We start from the raw sequence: 17,168 nt of genomic DNA, 5'->3' as shown, positions 1-17,168 counted from the left end.
CTGGGAGCAGTGAGAAAGAAACTGGGAACTCTTTGACCAAAGTGGTACCACTAACGAGATTTGAAAGTGCTACTGTGAGCAGTGGGAGGGAACTGGGAGCACTGGCCAGAGCCCCCTGTCACATGGGGCAGCCACAGGTGTGGCCAGTGAGGATGAGGAGGGGGTGGCCCCTCGGGGATCCTGTGGGCTCAGCTGCCCACAGGGGGTGGCTCAAGTGGGTGTCTCCAGGTCCGATGGGGAGAGCCCCTTGCAGGGCTGGGGAGCCCCTGGGGATGGAGCTTTGCTCAAGGGCAGTGCTGAGGGTGATGCCCAAAATCAGGTCCTAAAACAAAAGCCCCAAGACACTCCATGGGCAGCAAGACCTTTCTGTCCTGGCACCTTTTCTCATGGAGCAATTCCTTGGCATAATCAGTTTTGGAGTTGAAATTGAAATCTCGGTGGTGGCGTCCAGGAGGTGAATGACAGTTCCCTCCCTTAGGAAGGAAATCACATTGCCCAGTAACAGTGGATATTTTCTCTTTTGTGGGGGGTTCATATTTCTTTTGAGATGTAGGGTCATAGTTCCTCTCAGTAGTGCAGAAACCAATTTTGGATCCACAGATTGGGTGGTCTTGGTGAACTTAATTGCTTTCCTAGTACACAATGCTCTTGGTTAGAGCTTTTCAGCCACTACAGAGGGAATGCAGAAACCAAGCTGTTGAGCTTCTTGTCCTGTTTTTTCAGTGTCTGGGGTTTGGATCCTGACTCTGTGAGACTGAAGGATTATAATGCAAAGTGCAGATACCACGATTTGTGGTGCTCTTCAGTGGGAGCACCTGAAGCTGCAGTCACCAAATGTTTGCTCACCTGACACTTTTATGAGCTGTACTTTTGCTGGATGTTTTTAGTTTTATAGTTGGACCCTGCAAGAGGGAAAAATGTCTTAGCACATAGAACCGGGAAGGAGCTTGTGTTGCCGTTTGAGCGTGGTGCAAATAAGAGTTCGCACATGAAAGGGGAAGGTCAGCAAACCCCTTCTGTCCTGCCACCTTTCGTTTGAGACTGGTGGCTAAACGTTTCCACCTTTGGATGTGCACCGGGTTGTTTTCTGAGTACACACCACCATCTAGTGGAGCTGTTGGACGGCGACACTGGGGAAAGTCCACCAGATGCCGCTGTGTACTTGAAAAAGATACATCAGTTCTCTCCAAACCACAGAATGGGAAGATGCAGAGTTGAAAAGTTCCTCTTGAGTATTTTGTGTTATTTTAGTGGAGAAAACAAGACATTGTAACTTGTTAGCAAACAATGAAACAGCTTTGCTGGACACTGTAATCTGTCTTAGAAACCTTCTTTTATTATATATATATTTAATGTTTTCAAGTACCAAAGGGTTGAAAAAATAATACACCAATATGAACATAACAATTTAGCCAGTATATATATCTGCCCAACTAAAGTAAATCTATTTCAACCAGTACAGCACTTAAAAGCAACCTGGTAGGAAAAAAATATTTCATGTCATATCTTCCTCTGCTGGAACAACTTCCAAAAGCATCTGGAGGTGCATAGTGATGGGCTCTGAGGAAAAAAGGTATTGTTAGAAGCTTTATGAGACAACAATATTTCAATTCAGACTATTTTTTTATGTGAGAAAATTCTCCTCCCAAGTAGTTGTCTGTCCTTTCTGTATTCCTATTTCAAACCGAAAAAATAACAGGTGGGGAATAAAATCAGTCTTAAGATGCAAACTGCAGCATTCCAGCTTTCCAAACTTGCTCTTATTGGAGTGCAATGCTCCTAATTGCATAAGGACATTATAACTAATAAAACCAGGGGACAGGAGACACAGCTGATGGATTTGTGGGATGTCTCTAGAACTACTAATCCTGTTCTATTCAGCTAGTTCCAATTAGCCTCTTACCTGGGTATCCTGTTTTCCCTGAAATAATTGCCAAGTTTCTCTAGAGACCATGCAAAATCAGTTTATAATAGTCACACTGGGCTCTTGCAGCTTTCACTGTACTCAGCACTGTGATTATTTTTTATCTTAATGCTGCTAACATTTAGTAACTACAGTAGAAACTCACTGTTTAATGGCATAAGAATTTTTATTTGCTAATCTTTAGTTAATGGTTAAAATAACGTTTTGAAATACAGATAATTGAGAAACTGCAGATTAAATAGTTCTGTTAACTTTAAAAATCAGTTTCTTTGTGCTACTACAGTGCTCTGTGTGTTGCTTTTTTGTGAATTAAATTTAATTTTTCCTCAAGTCAGACATTACATTTCTTTCACAGGAAGGAGTAAAATACAGTCTTCAATAATGCTCAAACTGCAGGTTTGGGAAATTGCTTCCTGGATTAGATAATGAGCTTCACTACAGTAATTAATCTCAAGCTTAGCAAATGTTCTATAATTTGGAGGTGGGTACCTGGCATATACTTACGTGATATTTTTTGGGCCCAGCTGAATTTAAAATGAACAAAAAGTGCATAAACTATAAGTCCACTAAGTATAAATAAGATACAGTACAAATAGGCCAGTTCAGGTGCACTGATGATTGGGGCCAGCACCAGCACAATGGAGACCAGGGTCACTATGACAGGAATGATGATGGGGATCTGCAAGATACAAAACACAGGATCACTTCTCCATTCTTTTGCTCTCCTTACAGAAGCTGCCTGTATGAAAGAATATTCTGATTGTCTTATGCATTCTTATGCTTTAAAATTTCTGGAATCAGATGGGACAATTAAAAGTGTAGCAAGAATATGGGTAGAGGAATCTCTTGTGCTAAAGCATTCACTAAAATCTCTTTGTCTAATTGCAAATTGCAGTGTAAAAATTTGCATTTTAATGAGTGTGGGACCAAACTCCAGTGGAATGACCTGCAGTCTTATTTCAAATACTCTTGCAGTTTTCCATCCCTGAAAATTTGGGTTGTGCCCTATGGGTTGTCCAATGGAAAATCAACATTCTGCAAACTTTTCCTCATGAGCTGTGTCCTGATGCATAACTACAAATAAAGAGCCAGACTTCAGGTAAGTGTAGAAAAACACAAGGGGACTGCCCAAGGATGCTGTTTAAATATCCAGCTGTAGGATGAGTTTATGCGACAGCATTTATGGGAATGAAGGAAAAGCCACATGGAATGAGGAACTTACCTTGATAGGTCTCTTGAGCTCCTTCCTTGTAAACCTCATAACAATGAGTGCAAATACAGTTAAACCATAAAATATCCAGACTGCGAAACTAAAATAATTTATGAGTGTTTCAATGTCACCAGGAATAATATAAATAATAGTAATGGCCCCCTAAAAATGAAAACAAAAATTAGTGTAATCTGTTGTAGAAGAAGGTTAAATTTTACTTATGTGTCATTATAAGTGTGCTTAGTGTTCCAAAGGGTGAACTGTGAATGCTTTTGCTTAGACATCTGGGGGGTGTTGCAGCACCTTTAAAGTTTGTCACCACATCCTGCCAGCATGGGGTTACTTTTGTGTGCAATCTTAATTCCACTTTATGCCAAAAGACTTATGATTTTTGTGCATTAATGTGTTTTATTGTTGACTGCATTATCTTGAAGATACTAAACATAATTTTAGTTTTTTAATGTTACTGGGATTGAATATATCTTGTTATGCCTTAAAGATAAATGGGTAAAATAAAAATAACAAGACATTCTGGATTTATTTTTAAATATATTTACTGACTGGAATTCTTTATAGTGAGCTGTAAATGTATTCTTACATGGAGGAGACAGGATAGTGATAGTTTGCTTTCAAGCATCCTGTGAAAGGATTGCCCAATGCTAATAATTCATTTAACTTTTTATTGTCATACTGTCAATTCTAAAACATTTTAATTTTAAAAATCCATTTCTGAACTGAGTATGTTCAAATTGAGAAGTTGGAGGGGGTTGCATACTCTTTTTTCCAATATATATTTAGCAATTTTTCTTGTCTAGATAGTCCAAGACGTGTCAGAACTGCTTGTAAGAAACTGTGAGAGTTGGTAATTTTTCTGTGCTCAGAATAGATACTCACATAAAATATGATGGCAGGTGCTGGCGTTAAACGTTTCACACTGATGTAGGAGAGCACCTTCAGCATGTGCCCTTCCCTGCCTGCCACATAAACCAGCCTGGCAAAACAAAAGCAGGGGGATGGCATTAGTGTGGCCCCCAGACCTGAAGTGGCATTCCCGAAAAATGGATGAGTGCCTTCATTTTCAGGTTTGTTTATTGGGTGGTTACAAGCTGACTGCAATTTTGTCAGTATTTTCTTTGAAATGCACTGGGAGTGTTGCAGGAGACTGAAATAAGGGAAATAACCAATGACCTAGAAAATAATTCTTAACCAGTATTAAAATAGTAAACTTGAAACTAATTCCAGAATCACTAGTTTGCACATTTAATTGAAAATTATTTGGGGAAATGTTACCTACTGTGCCCCTTTTAATTAAATATTTCCTTTTTCATTTGCTTCTTATCAAAAAGCTACACTGACAACCTTTTGTCAAAAAATGCTCTTTACAGCCCTACCTGTTGTATTCAGCCGGACTTGAAATATTAAAATATTTTAAATAGTAAATGGAAGTGTTGAACAAGTGATAGGAATAGCTGCTTGTTCCAGTTTCCTTTATTATTACTGGTGTAGTCATGTTTTAACTGGTAATCTTTAACTTTTTAATTTTCAGCTTTAAAATCGATGAGAGGTAACAAAAAACCTTTTGTACTATACTTGCTTTGAGTTAAGAATGAGACCTTATTTTCTAATTTGTCAAACCTGAATAGCCACTGTTTGTTTTGGAAAATTAAACAATATTTACAGGTACTTTTAAATTGTATAATGTGGATCAGAAGAATGTCTTTATGTGTGGATATATAAACGGGAATATAATTTTTTCCATCCTTCAAAAACTGTGATTTGAAGATATTTGGAATGGGAACTTACCTGCCTGCAGTAAAACAGGTCCCGTTGGCAGATCCAATAGTAGAAAATACCACAAAGAGAGGAACTATCCAAGAGGCTGGATAAAGGACTCTATCTCCGAATGTCTGGGACATGGGATTAAAATGAATCACTTTGGGCATTTCAACTACCTTTAGGTATATTCAGTATTCGTGTGTCTGAGACATGTTATCAATAAAAACATGCATTTTTTGTGCAGTTATTACAGAATGCTTTGCCACCTGGATTGACTCATGGGCCACTCTATAAAATGGACTGTTGTTGTCCTGATGTTTAAGATGCAGCATCTGTAGGAAACACTGGAAGACAGAGGTAAAAACTATATGGCAATTAAATTCTGCTAAGGACACTGGTTTGGGCTGTGCCTGCAGAACAAAAAGGCAGAGGGCATTGCTACAGAGCCCTGTCCACACCAGACTGTTGTCAGCTCCCCCAGGAGGAGTCACAGCAGTGACAGCCTGAGCCTGGGAGGAAGGAGGGAGGCACAAACTCCCTGTGGTCTCTCACTGGAGTTCTCACCTGTGCTGTGCTACATCAGTTGTTGCTGCAGGATAGATTAGATCTCATGGAGGTACATTCTCTACTGCAAATGGATTTGAATTTAAGTGGTTTTGACAGGTAGGTTTTGAGGTTTTATTTGGGGGTGGTTAACTTTATTTCAGTAAGTCAGGCACAAGGAGCTTTGGTTTTGCACAGCTCTGCCATCAGTGCTGTTTCTCTGACCACAAGGAGGATGCTCAAAGGGTACTTCAGCTCTCTGTCCTTTTGCTGTGCTGCCTCTGCTCAGTGCCAGTTCTGAGATGCTGATAATTTAGTCTGATGAGTCCAATGGTAGTTGATTGGTTTCGTTCAGATTGTAAGTTTAGTGGTGTTCAGAAGAGGACTAGTTCTTAAACAGGATATAATGTGATACATCCATTGCTGTACCTCCGGGTGCAAGCAAGATACAGAAATGCACACAAGATCTAAATTTTAAAAGATTTTCTTTTAAAACATTTTTAAGTATTTTACATACTGTTTGTTTCCTCCAAAAACTAACAGTAAGAGTAATTGCTGCATGACCTCAACAGCTGTTTCAGAGACAGGTGTCCCATGGAAAAATTATTGAGTGGAACTGAAGGGACAGATGTAATTTTTAAGGTTTCAGAAATTTTATCATCTTTAGTTTTACCTGTAATTGTATGTCTTGCTACTGTAAAATTTTTATCTTTCAGATTTGTTAAGAGGAAAAAAAATAAACAAAAATAATAAGGTGGAAGGGAATTACAGACTATTTTCTGTTATCTCCAGAAAAACAAACTTTGATCTACTGTCATTTGGCATGTACTTCTTTCTCAGAAATATTGGAAACACTGAACAGGGCAAAGCAACTGTCAGATGCTATTTTTCTTTCCATTTTTGGATGCCCATGGAAAGCAGTCGCCCTCTGAGCTGCAGTGCTCACAAAATGTTAGCTGAAGACTGAATTACTTTTGCTTCATTTTTTCCCCCTATTGGGATATGACAGAACTGCTGTTTAAATTAAGCATTACTGGAATTTTTAGATTAAGAAATGACAGTAGACAATGGGGGGAAAAGGTGACACTGATAGCTTAGACTGAAATGAATTGTATCTCAAGAAAAATTGCAGGTTCCTGAGAAGGAACCATCTGCCCTTATGGCTCACATGACTGCAATGCACACAGCCTTCTCAGATGCTCTATTACAAAGTAAAGTGCTTACCACAGCAACTGCCTGGGACTGCAGGAGCTCTGTTGAAGTCATTACGGTGAAATAGGAAATGTTTATCAGAACGTAACAAACTGTAACCAGGGGGATCCCAATAATTATAGATAGCGGTAGGTTTCTAAAGAATGCAAAAGTAACACCCCATCAGCATTGCTGTATCACTGGTAGAGCTGTCAGAGCAAACTCTGGACTCTTCCCTATATGCTCTTTAGGTGTATTTACATTATTTTACTGTAGAGTTATGGAAATCAGGATTATAAAAAAGGAAAAACACAAACTGATGCAGAAATACAAAGCCTGTAGTACATGCTAATTAGCTGGGTTGGTGCTCAAACCTTGAATAGCTGCTGCTTTTAAAAAACAACCCAAATCATCCACTTGCTTGTAGAAAAATATAAAATGTTTGATTTTTGCCAATAGAAACAGTGTTTTCCTACCTGTAAGGATTTTTAAGTTCTTCTGTGATGTAATTGAGTTGATTCCTGGAAGAAAAAACATTCATACAGTATTTTAGCTGTCAGGTGTTGAAGTACTACCATACTATAAGGTCAGGTGTTAGTGCTTTTTACCTTTTCAGTTAAAAATAAAACCAAAAAACATTACAACCAATCTTTTAAGTGGGAAAACTGCAGGTCAAAACCTGTGTGAGCTTCTTATCCCAGTGGCAGCCTCTTGATTCCCCATCTCTTTCCCCATGATGTCAATTATCTCTGAGATTTTGAATCTTGGATAAAATATCCCAGAATAATGAAACAAAACACTGGCAGACATCTCAGATTTACAAGGTTGCCTTTTAACTTGGAGCTTTGCAGTATCTGAGTGTTTTCCAATAAAAGCACAAGGTGCTGAGGGCAAGGAGAGCAGCAGGTGTGCTGATGTTTCACAGCTCTTCTGTAAGTCCCACTTCTCAAAAAACTGGCATGAAAACCTTTCTAAGGATCACATCTGTCTGAATTACAGTTTCCAAATACTCACTTTTGCTACAACATGTAGACCAGATTGAAACAAGGTTTTTACTCATCCACTCTAACAATGGAAGATTTGGTTTTTACAGTTCAAAAGGCAAATTTTCAAAAGTTAGTGCCTGGTGTCACATATGCAAAAAATTATTTAGGCACCAGCATCTTTACCCCTTAAAAATCCATCTGAATGTCTAAATTAGCAGACTTATATGCCTGAGTTGAGACACTCAAGGCTTGGAAATAGAACCTGAAAGAGTAATCTATTAAAAAATAAATTCAGTTTTAAAAGCTTTTAAATGGGACTTGCTTTGTTGCAAGTAAAGATATATATTCTTATTTCCTTTCTAAATACAGACCTATATGTAGACTTTTCAGTTTGAACATTTAAGAACAGCCCTAAGGGATTTGTGCCAACAGAGCCCTAGTTCAACTGACATTCCCTAAGAGAAAATCTGCAAGTGGAACCTTATGAGCTCTGAGACAAAGTTCTAGTTTATGTCCTTTGGTACTAATCAAACACCTCTACATAATTCACAAGAAATGGGATTTGATGGGCTAACCTGCAGGGAGAGCTCTTTTGCCTGACCCAGGGGAATCAAGCTGTGCTCTATTCCCCTCACTGCTGCAGTGTCTGAGCACCTTCAGCAGCAAAGCAAAGTCCCTTTCCCAATAAACAACAAATAAAGGGGGTGGAGATTTGGGGGTTTAACCAAACTGCTGTTCCTTTTCCAGAATTAATCATCAGATTCTTAATACCAAGCCAGATGTTAACTTTTGCAGAGTTCAACAGGGGGAGAGAAAACTGGTTAAAGGCTGTTAAACTGTATCTGTTAAGGCTAGTAAAGATTCCTTACCATCCATCATATGCCCAGAGTCCATTATAAAATGCCAGACTGATGGAGCTAATAGAAATTTTACTGTCCTTGAAAGAATCTTTGAAGTTTTCAGTTTTTCCTGCAAATAACATGTAATTACTGATCAGTGTTGAAATGAATCCTTCTCATTCCCATCAGATGAATAAACATTCCAACATCTTTCTCATGTTTTTAAACTTCTCACTGCTAGAATCAACTAACAATGTTGTATTAATTGATCTGTGGTGTTGCATTTCCCACCCATCCCCCTTTTCTAAAAGAAATTACCACAGTTGCCAAGAGATGCAGAACCAAAACCCTGAATAGAGATTCAAGGCTGTGCCTTATTACAGTGCCACTTCCTTTAGTGGGGAATTTATTAATGGTCATAGCAGAAGCTAATTCATTTTTTGAAGTAATGTATATTTGATTACCTTGTGCAAGGAGAACAATTCCACTTACAATAATGACTGCGACAATGATCATTTTAGCAGCTGTGAGAAAATTCTGGAGGTAACTCCCCAGCTTCACACTCAGTGCATTCACAATTGTAATTACCACTAAAAGAAATAACATTATACATTTTTGGATTGAGTTGGTCAGTATTGAAAGAAAGGCTGCCTTTTAACCCTAAACACACCCTCCTCCCCTTAAATACTGTATTGCTTTTTCCTCACTTGTCTATATTATATAGAGTTTTTAACATGCTATGTTTGGATAACTTGCAAAATAGTGAGGAAAACTTGGGCTTGGGTCACTGAACTCCATTGCAGTTTTGTGCCCAACTTCTCTCTTTAAAGTCACACGTTTAGACTGTTCAATTACAGTTTTCTGAAACAGATTGTGATAGTACCTTGAACAAAAAAATACAGTGAAGTTGCACAGCATTCTGATAAATACAGAAATAACACTTCCACACTTATTTTTTCTTCCTTTTAGAGGTAAGTGTTAATTACACAGCCGTGTAAGTCTTAAGAATAAAAAAACCCTGGACTGGGAACAAACCATTTTTAAATCTATACTTTTTCTAAGTTGTTGAATTAGTTACTATGGGAAGGAGTCACTACACTGTATCTCAAACCTTTCTGGTGTGTCTGTGAAGGGGAAGCTCAGGCAGTGCCAGGGTGTGATGGGCACTGATTGATGGGGCCAAACACAAGTCACTGTGCAATTTTGGAGCTGGCCTGGCTTCAAACCCAGGGAGAGGCTGAGGGAGCTGGGGGTGTTTAGCCTGGAGAAGAGGAGGCTCAGAGGTGACCTCAGCACTGTCTATAACTACCTGAAGGGAAGTTATAGCCAGGTGGGGGCTGGTCTCTTCTCCCAGGCACTCAGCAATAGAACAAGGGGGCACGATGGGCTTAAGCTCTGCCAGGGGAAATTTAAGTTGGATATCAGAAAAAAATTTTTTACAGAGAGAGTGCTCAGGCATTGGAATGGGCTGCCCGGAGAGGTGGTGGATTCACCATCCCTAGAGATCTTTAAATGCAGATTGGACGTGGCGCTGAGTGCCATGATCTAGTAAATGAACTAGAGTTGGACCAAGGGTTGGACTCGATGATCTTGGAGGTCTTTTCCAACCCAATCGATTCTATGATTCTATGATTCTATGACTCACCAATGGCTGCTGCTGCCAGACACTTGATGACAGCCTGGGGGGGGTCACAGCCTGGGTAGAAAGGAGCTGAGGCGTATTCTGCAAAGCTCAGACAAATGATTGCAAATGAACTGGGTTTGGTGACCAGCAAGCTCGTCCAAGAAAACAAAAATGCTGGGATTGGGCCAAAGGCTTCCATCAGGTAAGGATATTCCCCTCCAGATTTTGTGATCATTGTACCAAGCTCCGCAAAACAAAGTGCACCTGAGGGGCAAGAAAAGCAGGTTTAGTTCATGCACTTTTTATGAGTGGCCAGAATAGCTGATCACTTTCTAGTAGGTAGAAAAATTCAGAAAATTGATACATACAGTGCATCATTACACTCTTTGAGTTTCTGTGTGTTTTACTGTATATGCAAAATAAAATTTTAATTACTTGTGAGCAATTGGAAAACATACCATGAAAGTGATAAGATACAGTCCAAAATTTACTCAGCCAAAACCAGTACAAACAGTTTGATTTCATATTAGATTTCTGTTTAAGAAACCAATACTATAAGAAGCATTTAAGTGAGAACTGCACTGACTGACATACATTTTGGAAGCCTGAAAAAAACAGACTTGCTGCACAGTTTTGAATTGAAACATCTGCTGAGCTCAACATTAAAGTACAGTGATACTTCCAGATCCATTGCTGTTTCTGGCATCTTGCATGAAGGTTTTTCTCTATGCTGTGTCCCTTGATACAATGCTCAAGGAATTCCCTTGTTTTAATCCCTGAAATATTTTGAGGTGCTTGGTGCTAAATTTTCGGGTAATAGCATTAGAATCACACAAGTAGAAAAGTAGCAGAAGTCCCCAACTCACTGCCAGTAGGTGTCACATTTTGCCAGTGATTTAAGTAGAAGAGTATTCTCTTTATCACAGCCAGTGGATGAGGGCAGCAAAACTAAAACTTGATTTCAAAATAAATTGAGAGTGTGATGCACAATTTTAAAATCTCAATTTATCTTTTATAAGCAGCACATTTTAAATGTATGGCCAAATACTGCTATGCATAAATACATAAGTGTTTAACTGATTTGGGTCTATGTGCTAATGTGTGCAATGAGGGCAGAATGCAGAAACAGGAGATATAAAGATTTAGGCAGAGATTCAGATTCTTTTTTGGCTCCTTTACCTAATGTTGCCAGAACTCCACAGGCTGCCCAGATGGTTAAACAAGGACCCACAGCTTCAACATTGGCAAGTACTGACTTTGGAGAAACAAAGATCCCTGAACCAATAATTGTACCAACAATCATACAGATTCCACTGATGAGGCCCACCTTGAAAGAAAAAGAGATGGATTTTGTAAGTAAATTCTAGTAACTCAGCAATTACTTTTCAGTATTATAGAACTCCAGTAATTGTCATTAGTGACTTATTTTTATCAGTTTTTAACATGTAAGTTCTGCAAAGAAATATATTGAAATGCTTTATGAAGTTTCACTTTTCTTTCCAAGATGCATATGTACCATGTGACAATCCCCTGCTCTTTTCAAAAGTACACCCATCTGTGGTCTGCCTCCCTGTGTATTGCCTTTATTAAAAATCTCTTTCGAATTATGGGAGTCTCAAATCAAACCTTGTACAAGGTGAACTTCCCCTTTCCTCTCTGACTAAACAGTGAAGTTCTTTTATAAGCACGTGATGAATTCTGAATTTTCTCAACTTCAGAAACTGCCTTTTACAGAAAACAGCTGCTCAATGACAACGTTTGTTGTCCTTGAGCAGTTCATTTCCTCTCCTCGCTTTAGGTATTTGTGCACAGGAATTATCTTGGTACTGCTGAGTAGTGACAAGATGATGTTCTCCTGACTTTGTAGCGTTACATGTAGTTACATGAAACCACTGAAACTTGGGGCGTGTCCTGCTAAAATAAATGGCTTTTCTTTTATAGTTATGGCTACTCTAATAACATCAGTATTTTACAGTCTTGGCACCAAACCAAAACCATATAGAGAATCTTTTTCCAGGTTACTTAAAGAGGAATTCCGCTCCCTTCTGAGAGCAAGTGACCCAACTACCTCCTAAAACATCGGTGATTTTCTCGAAGTACCAGTGCCTATTTCCTGGCTGCAGACACTGACAAAGTCTGAGACACAATGAGCTGAACAACCCACTGCAACCTCCGAGAGCCACACGTGGGGGAAAAAGCAAAGTTTATGAAGTGCCTCAGTGGATCAGCTTCGAATTATTTTTCTATATGATAACTTCAAAGACTTAAAACATATTTTGGAGTTTTTTTCTTGGTTTATATCAGAGCCATTTATAGTGATTAGCAGTTTCTGAATATGATAACAAGCAGTGTTGAGATATCAGCTAAACTGGGATATACCTGCACAAATCCCCACTCGAGCCTCCCTCTGCCAGCCCCTCACACACGGACCAAAGGGGGAAAAGAAAAAGCTTTGCCTGCTTTTGTAGGTTCGTCGTTTGGGGTTCATGACTCTGGAGAGATTGTGTGTCCTCTCTTCCTTTGTCCTCTCCTTTTCTTTTCCTCAAGCCTTCGTCACCCATTTGGTTTTTCTCGTTGAAATCTCTAAGGAAATAAAACCAAAATCTCACTCTTACATTTGCTTGAGTTTTGCTGATACATTTGGGTCCAAAATAGTGCGGGTAAAATATTGCCAGAAAACAAACTCGCTCAGAGACTTCATGGAGAGACCTGCTCGGAGGACTCGCAGAGGAGTTGTGGTCACTCCAGCAGCTCCCCTGCTGTGGATTCCCTCGTACCCACCTGCAGGGAATTGTCTGTGTTACATTCAGTTCGAGGATGTCCTGGTGAACGATCAAGCTTTTATAGCCAATTCTTCCTTGGAATTCTTCAAGAGCTCCAGTCCGATTTTATCTTTCTCCCCAAAGCTACTCTGTTTTCTTCTTATCTAGGAGACCTTTCTGATCTTCATTAAATCAGGTCTCCTCTCAGTTCCTTGGAAGTGCAAGTACCTGCTAAACCAAGTGTGTGCTGCTGCAATTAGCTAATTAGCAGCTCTTTGCCGAGGAGTCACCAATCTCCGAGCTGGTTCACAGGGAATCTCTTCCACTCAGTGTTCTGTCCTGTTTAGAATTGGAAGGTAAACAGTTTGTTTTCAGATTTCAACGCAGAGTTGGGAATGTTTTCGGTGAGGATTTGGCCTGTTTCCCCCTAGGATTGGTCTAAAATACAACCCGAGATAGTGAAGGAAATGCTCAGGTTTGTCCTGAGTCTCCAAGGAGGATTCAGTCGAAAGTCTCTTCTCTCCTAAATCCTGACAACTGTAATTACCAGGATCTGAATGTTGACTATCACCTTGTAGTTACATAGACAGTAATTAAGGAATGTGGTATGTGTAGGCAACTTATATTGGGATTGTTTTGCAAATAAAGAAGTAATTGGCAACAAAACTGTAGCATTTTAAACTGTCAGAACACCTATCTCAGTATTGTTGGTCTTCAGAAACATTTGGCCTATAAAGACATCCCGTTTATCTTTTGAGTTAAAGATTTTTTAAAAATCATAATGAATGCAACTTTAAGACTAAACCCATGATAGAAAATTGCCCACGTGAGGAATGCAGGGCTTGGGTCACTGAACTCCATTACAGCTTTGTGCCCAGCCTCTCTCTTAAAGTCACATATTTAGACTGTTCAGTTACAACCTTTAGCAATTCCTGGGTCTGCTTACCTTATTTATTCATATTTGTTTAGTGTTAATCGGGTCCAGGAATCCTTGGCCAGTGTTTCTCCAGTTAGATCCCCCAGCCAGTTACTCTGCAAGGCATGTCCATGTCTGACACCACAATATGCAGAAGCAGCAGCAGATTAAGTACAGAGGTTATAAAAGGTAATCATTAAAAGCATTCTCGGCTAAAAAGCTTTCAGATAGGAACGAACAGTTCAATTAGTTTATCTTTCAAAAAAAAAGGAAAAACTTCTTTGTTCCATTCGTGAGAGTGTTTATCCAGTGCTAAGCAGTGTATTACATAGTGAGAGTGAACCAACATTTGGAGAGTCTGATTGTGAAGACCTTTAGGAAAGCAGCTGCCAGTTTGGAAATGCTTTGGAAAGATAACCTTGAAGTAATTGTCCTGTGCATTAAAACCATCTGTCCAGATGTTGGGTGCACCCTATAGAAATAGTCGGGTTTGTCTTGATAAGGTAGAGAAGTGTGAGCTTTGTTTTTCATTAGCCTGAGGCAGCTGAGGGGGCAGCTCGTGTTCTCTTTGCTTGCAGTCACAATAATTTTGCATTTTTGGAAATATTTAAAATCTTACTTAAGTGAAAAATACAATTCTCTATTTCTATACAGTTTTATATCCAGAGGGAAAAAGTATTGTTATCCTGAACTCTGGAATGAGGTGGCTTGTTTCATTTGAGCCAGTCGTCCCTAAAATACTTGCAAAAAAAAAAACCCAAACAACTCTTAATCATGTTAATAATTTAATTGTTTTTAGCAATGCAGTTTGCTGTACCCTCTAACTGCAGCTGACTTTTTTCAATAAACATCTACTTTAAAAGCTAAAAGATGTTCTGGTATTGGTCCCTGGTGGTAACATTTGTTATCTTGTTAAGATAATGCCTCATGAACAGGTAGTACAGGGCTGGAAATGTCACCAGATCGTTGGCCCTGAGTATCAACAAAACTCTCCTAAGCTTGATTTGACAGTTGTTTTCCTCATATTTTTTTAGCCTGTTTAAGCATGCAGGCTTGATCAACAGGAATTCCCTCTGCAGTGATGATGTAAATCTGTGACTAAAAATGGACTCTCGGATCACGTGAGCCACTTGTTCATAATTACCAGGTTTGGGATGGCTGAGCCAGACTGTGCTGGGAATGTCTCTCTCCAAGACTGAGGTTGCAAAGTAATGTCAGTACTGAAAGCAAAACTGTGTTTTTCAGTCACTGCCTTTTTCTTGACTTTGTTTTTCTTGTTTAATTCCTGTAGAAATAGGGTTAAGCTACAAAAGAATCTCTTCCATCTTAAATAACCTTTTGTTGAAGAATTACCACATTAAAAATGGTCAGACAAAAGTTCTTTTATTCCCCCTACAGATAAAGATAATAAAACATGTTAAAATTACACTCTTATGACAAGCCCATGCAAAGGCAGGTATCAACAATTGATTCCTTTTTTTGCATCTTTTAAAATATTTTTCATCATAATTGTGATTTAGGATTAAATAAATTAATGTTTACATATCCTTCAATTTCAGATCCGTCCTTTGGGGTTGCATATTATGTAATGCACTTCTGTGTTCTCTATAGCTGATAATTTTGAAGTGAAGATTCATCACCTTCTCATCTTTCCTGTGTCTTCCCTGAAATGCCACAGACTATTGAAACAGTTAATGTGAAAAGAAAAAAAGAAAGGAGGATCATATTATGGGACTAACTTTGTCCTCAAAATGACACAGGCACACCTTTCCCATTGACTCGACCCTGGAATTTCCAGACCATCAAAAAAGGGGGAAAGACACTTCTGTAGTTTTGATGAAAAGGTAATAGAGTGTGTCATCTTTAGTGTCATAAGTAAGGTTTTGCTTAGAATTTATTTTATTTAGGGTAAATAATCTTTGATTTTTTTTTGTGCAGATATATGTTTGGGTTGTCTTTTCTTTCTGCATCAGAACTACACTCCACTTTGTTTCTTCAGATGCAACAAAGGCAACATTGAAAATATATTGTTTGAGTTTTTGCCTAAGAAACTTTCTTCTTTAGTCACCTGGAATGTGCATCTGGAGAGTTCCCATCTCTTCAAGAGGTGCCTAAAGTCTCTGCAGTGACTTGACCTTAACTAGTCTGTATTTCCTTATAAAAATAGAAAAGTATTTTCGTTTATTGTCTTTTTGTTTCAGGGCTTAATCTTTTGGGGATGTTGTAAACTTACTAAAGTAGTTGCCATTCTACCAGGAATCCTTCTTTTCCTCAGCTGCTGAAAAAAAACAAAAACAAAAACATTGATTTCAAGGATTCTAATGTTATTTTCTTCAGGGCCAAGAGAAATGGCATTTTACAGCCGTGGGAAAAGACTCCTTCCCTCTCAAATGGGTACAGAGATGAAGAGATAAGGAGTTCAAATTCCAAGGGGCTACAGAGGTAAACACTCTGTGGGCTGGTCCTATTTAAACTCTGTAGTTTGAACCTTTTCAAACGCTATTTACCAATTAAATCGTAAAAAGTAATTTTCAACTTTAATTCAGGAAATAGCAAGAGCACAGTGTATAAATACCTTTTATTATCACCAGCCACTAATAGTAAAGGTTAATGTTTATTAGGGTTGGTATTTATTGCTTCCAGTAATGAACGTTCTGCTTTGACCAATACTAAAGCAAATAATGAGGATGATCCAAACTTGCAGCTTTTAATTGGAGTTGAGCAGTACCTCCGAGTGGATACTTTCCATTCTAACCTTGCTGCTTACAGGTTATTTAATCCGAGGTCAGGGTGTTTCCTTGCTTTTTCTCTTCTTTCTGACCATTAACAGGTGTGTCCTAAGATTTGATCTCACTCCTGTTGTCCTTAAAAGCACTTTATTTTCCCCTCTGAATAATTGCAGTTATGCTCCAAGTGGAATGTAAGAAAGTTTTTCCAATAGCTGTGGTGATGCTGGGTTATGCCACCGGGTTGCAACATCTTTGCATCTTGTGGGAGTCAATAGAAAATATTAATAACTGTAGTTCTTAATGCCCATAAGAGTATATGGGATCTAAGGGCCCTCATTTTTTCCCTACTTAGTTCTTGGTTACAGTTCACTTGGTTTTGTCTCTGAGACAAATAAGGCTTTTGAAAAGATTTTCAGGTTTGCTAGAAGTTTACTACTAGACTTGCCTGAGCAGTGCACAGTCCTTAGTCTAAAGACAGTGGGGTTTTGTCTCATGGGTTTTTTTAAGCTCAGCTGGTATAGACTCTTGACCAACTCCTAAGCACTGGGTATGTCTTTCCACACAAAAGGTTACAAAAATCAAAGTGTCTCTTCTTAAGGATGTTCTGAAGGAATTTTGATGGCCTCTGAAGAAAATTAGCTGGAGTATGTCACACTAGGGTTTTTTTC

General features: G+C 38.9%; 1 protein-coding gene across 2 annotated transcripts; it reads right to left on the bottom strand.

The window, feature by feature from the left end:
• Positions 1 to 1,325: 1,325 nt before the first annotated feature.
• Positions 1,326 to 13,919, bottom strand: SLC7A9 (solute carrier family 7 member 9). Of its 2 annotated transcripts, XM_071567798.1 has the most exons (14): positions 13,802 to 13,919; positions 12,875 to 13,194; positions 12,550 to 12,676; positions 11,273 to 11,420; positions 10,115 to 10,357; positions 8,934 to 9,059; positions 8,500 to 8,599; positions 7,121 to 7,165; positions 6,678 to 6,801; positions 4,938 to 5,041; positions 4,029 to 4,125; positions 3,147 to 3,296; positions 2,429 to 2,603; positions 1,326 to 1,560 (listed from the first exon to the last, which is right to left on the bottom strand). In XM_071567798.1, the coding sequence occupies exons 3-14, from the start codon at positions 12,652 to 12,654 to the stop codon at positions 1,496 to 1,498; spliced, it is 1,482 nt and encodes a 493-aa protein (XP_071423899.1). In that variant the 5' UTR covers positions 12,655 to 12,676; positions 12,875 to 13,194; positions 13,802 to 13,919; the 3' UTR covers positions 1,326 to 1,495. The 2 variants fall into 2 exon arrangements, with proteins under 2 accessions (XP_071423899.1, XP_071423898.1); XM_071567797.1 differs by lacking the exon at positions 1,326 to 1,560 and having other exon boundaries at positions 1,573 to 2,603.
• Positions 13,920 to 17,168: the final 3,249 nt, after the last annotated feature.

This window comes from Pithys albifrons, chromosome 12 (genome assembly GCF_047495875.1).
Source record: "Pithys albifrons albifrons isolate INPA30051 chromosome 12, PitAlb_v1, whole genome shotgun sequence".
Taxonomy (NCBI): domain Eukaryota; kingdom Metazoa; phylum Chordata; class Aves; order Passeriformes; family Thamnophilidae; genus Pithys; species Pithys albifrons.
The sequence above is the reverse complement of the archived record's forward strand: the minus strand, read 5'-3'. Positions and strand labels throughout refer to the sequence as shown.

Excerpts from the sequence above, each read along its gene's own strand:
- SLC7A9 (XM_071567797.1), bottom strand. The coding sequence starts at position 12,654 with ATGGGTGACGAAGGCTTGAGGAAAAGAAAAGGAGAGGACAAAGGAAGA. Across the intron at positions 8,600-8,933 it reads AATTGTTCTCCTTGCACAAG|GAAAAACTGAAAACTTCAAA; the intron begins GTAATCAAATAT and ends TGTTATTTGCAG. Across the intron at positions 2,604-3,146 it reads AGCTCAAGAGACCTATCAAG|ATCCCCATCATCATTCCTGT; the intron begins GTAAGTTCCTCA and ends TGTATCTTGCAG.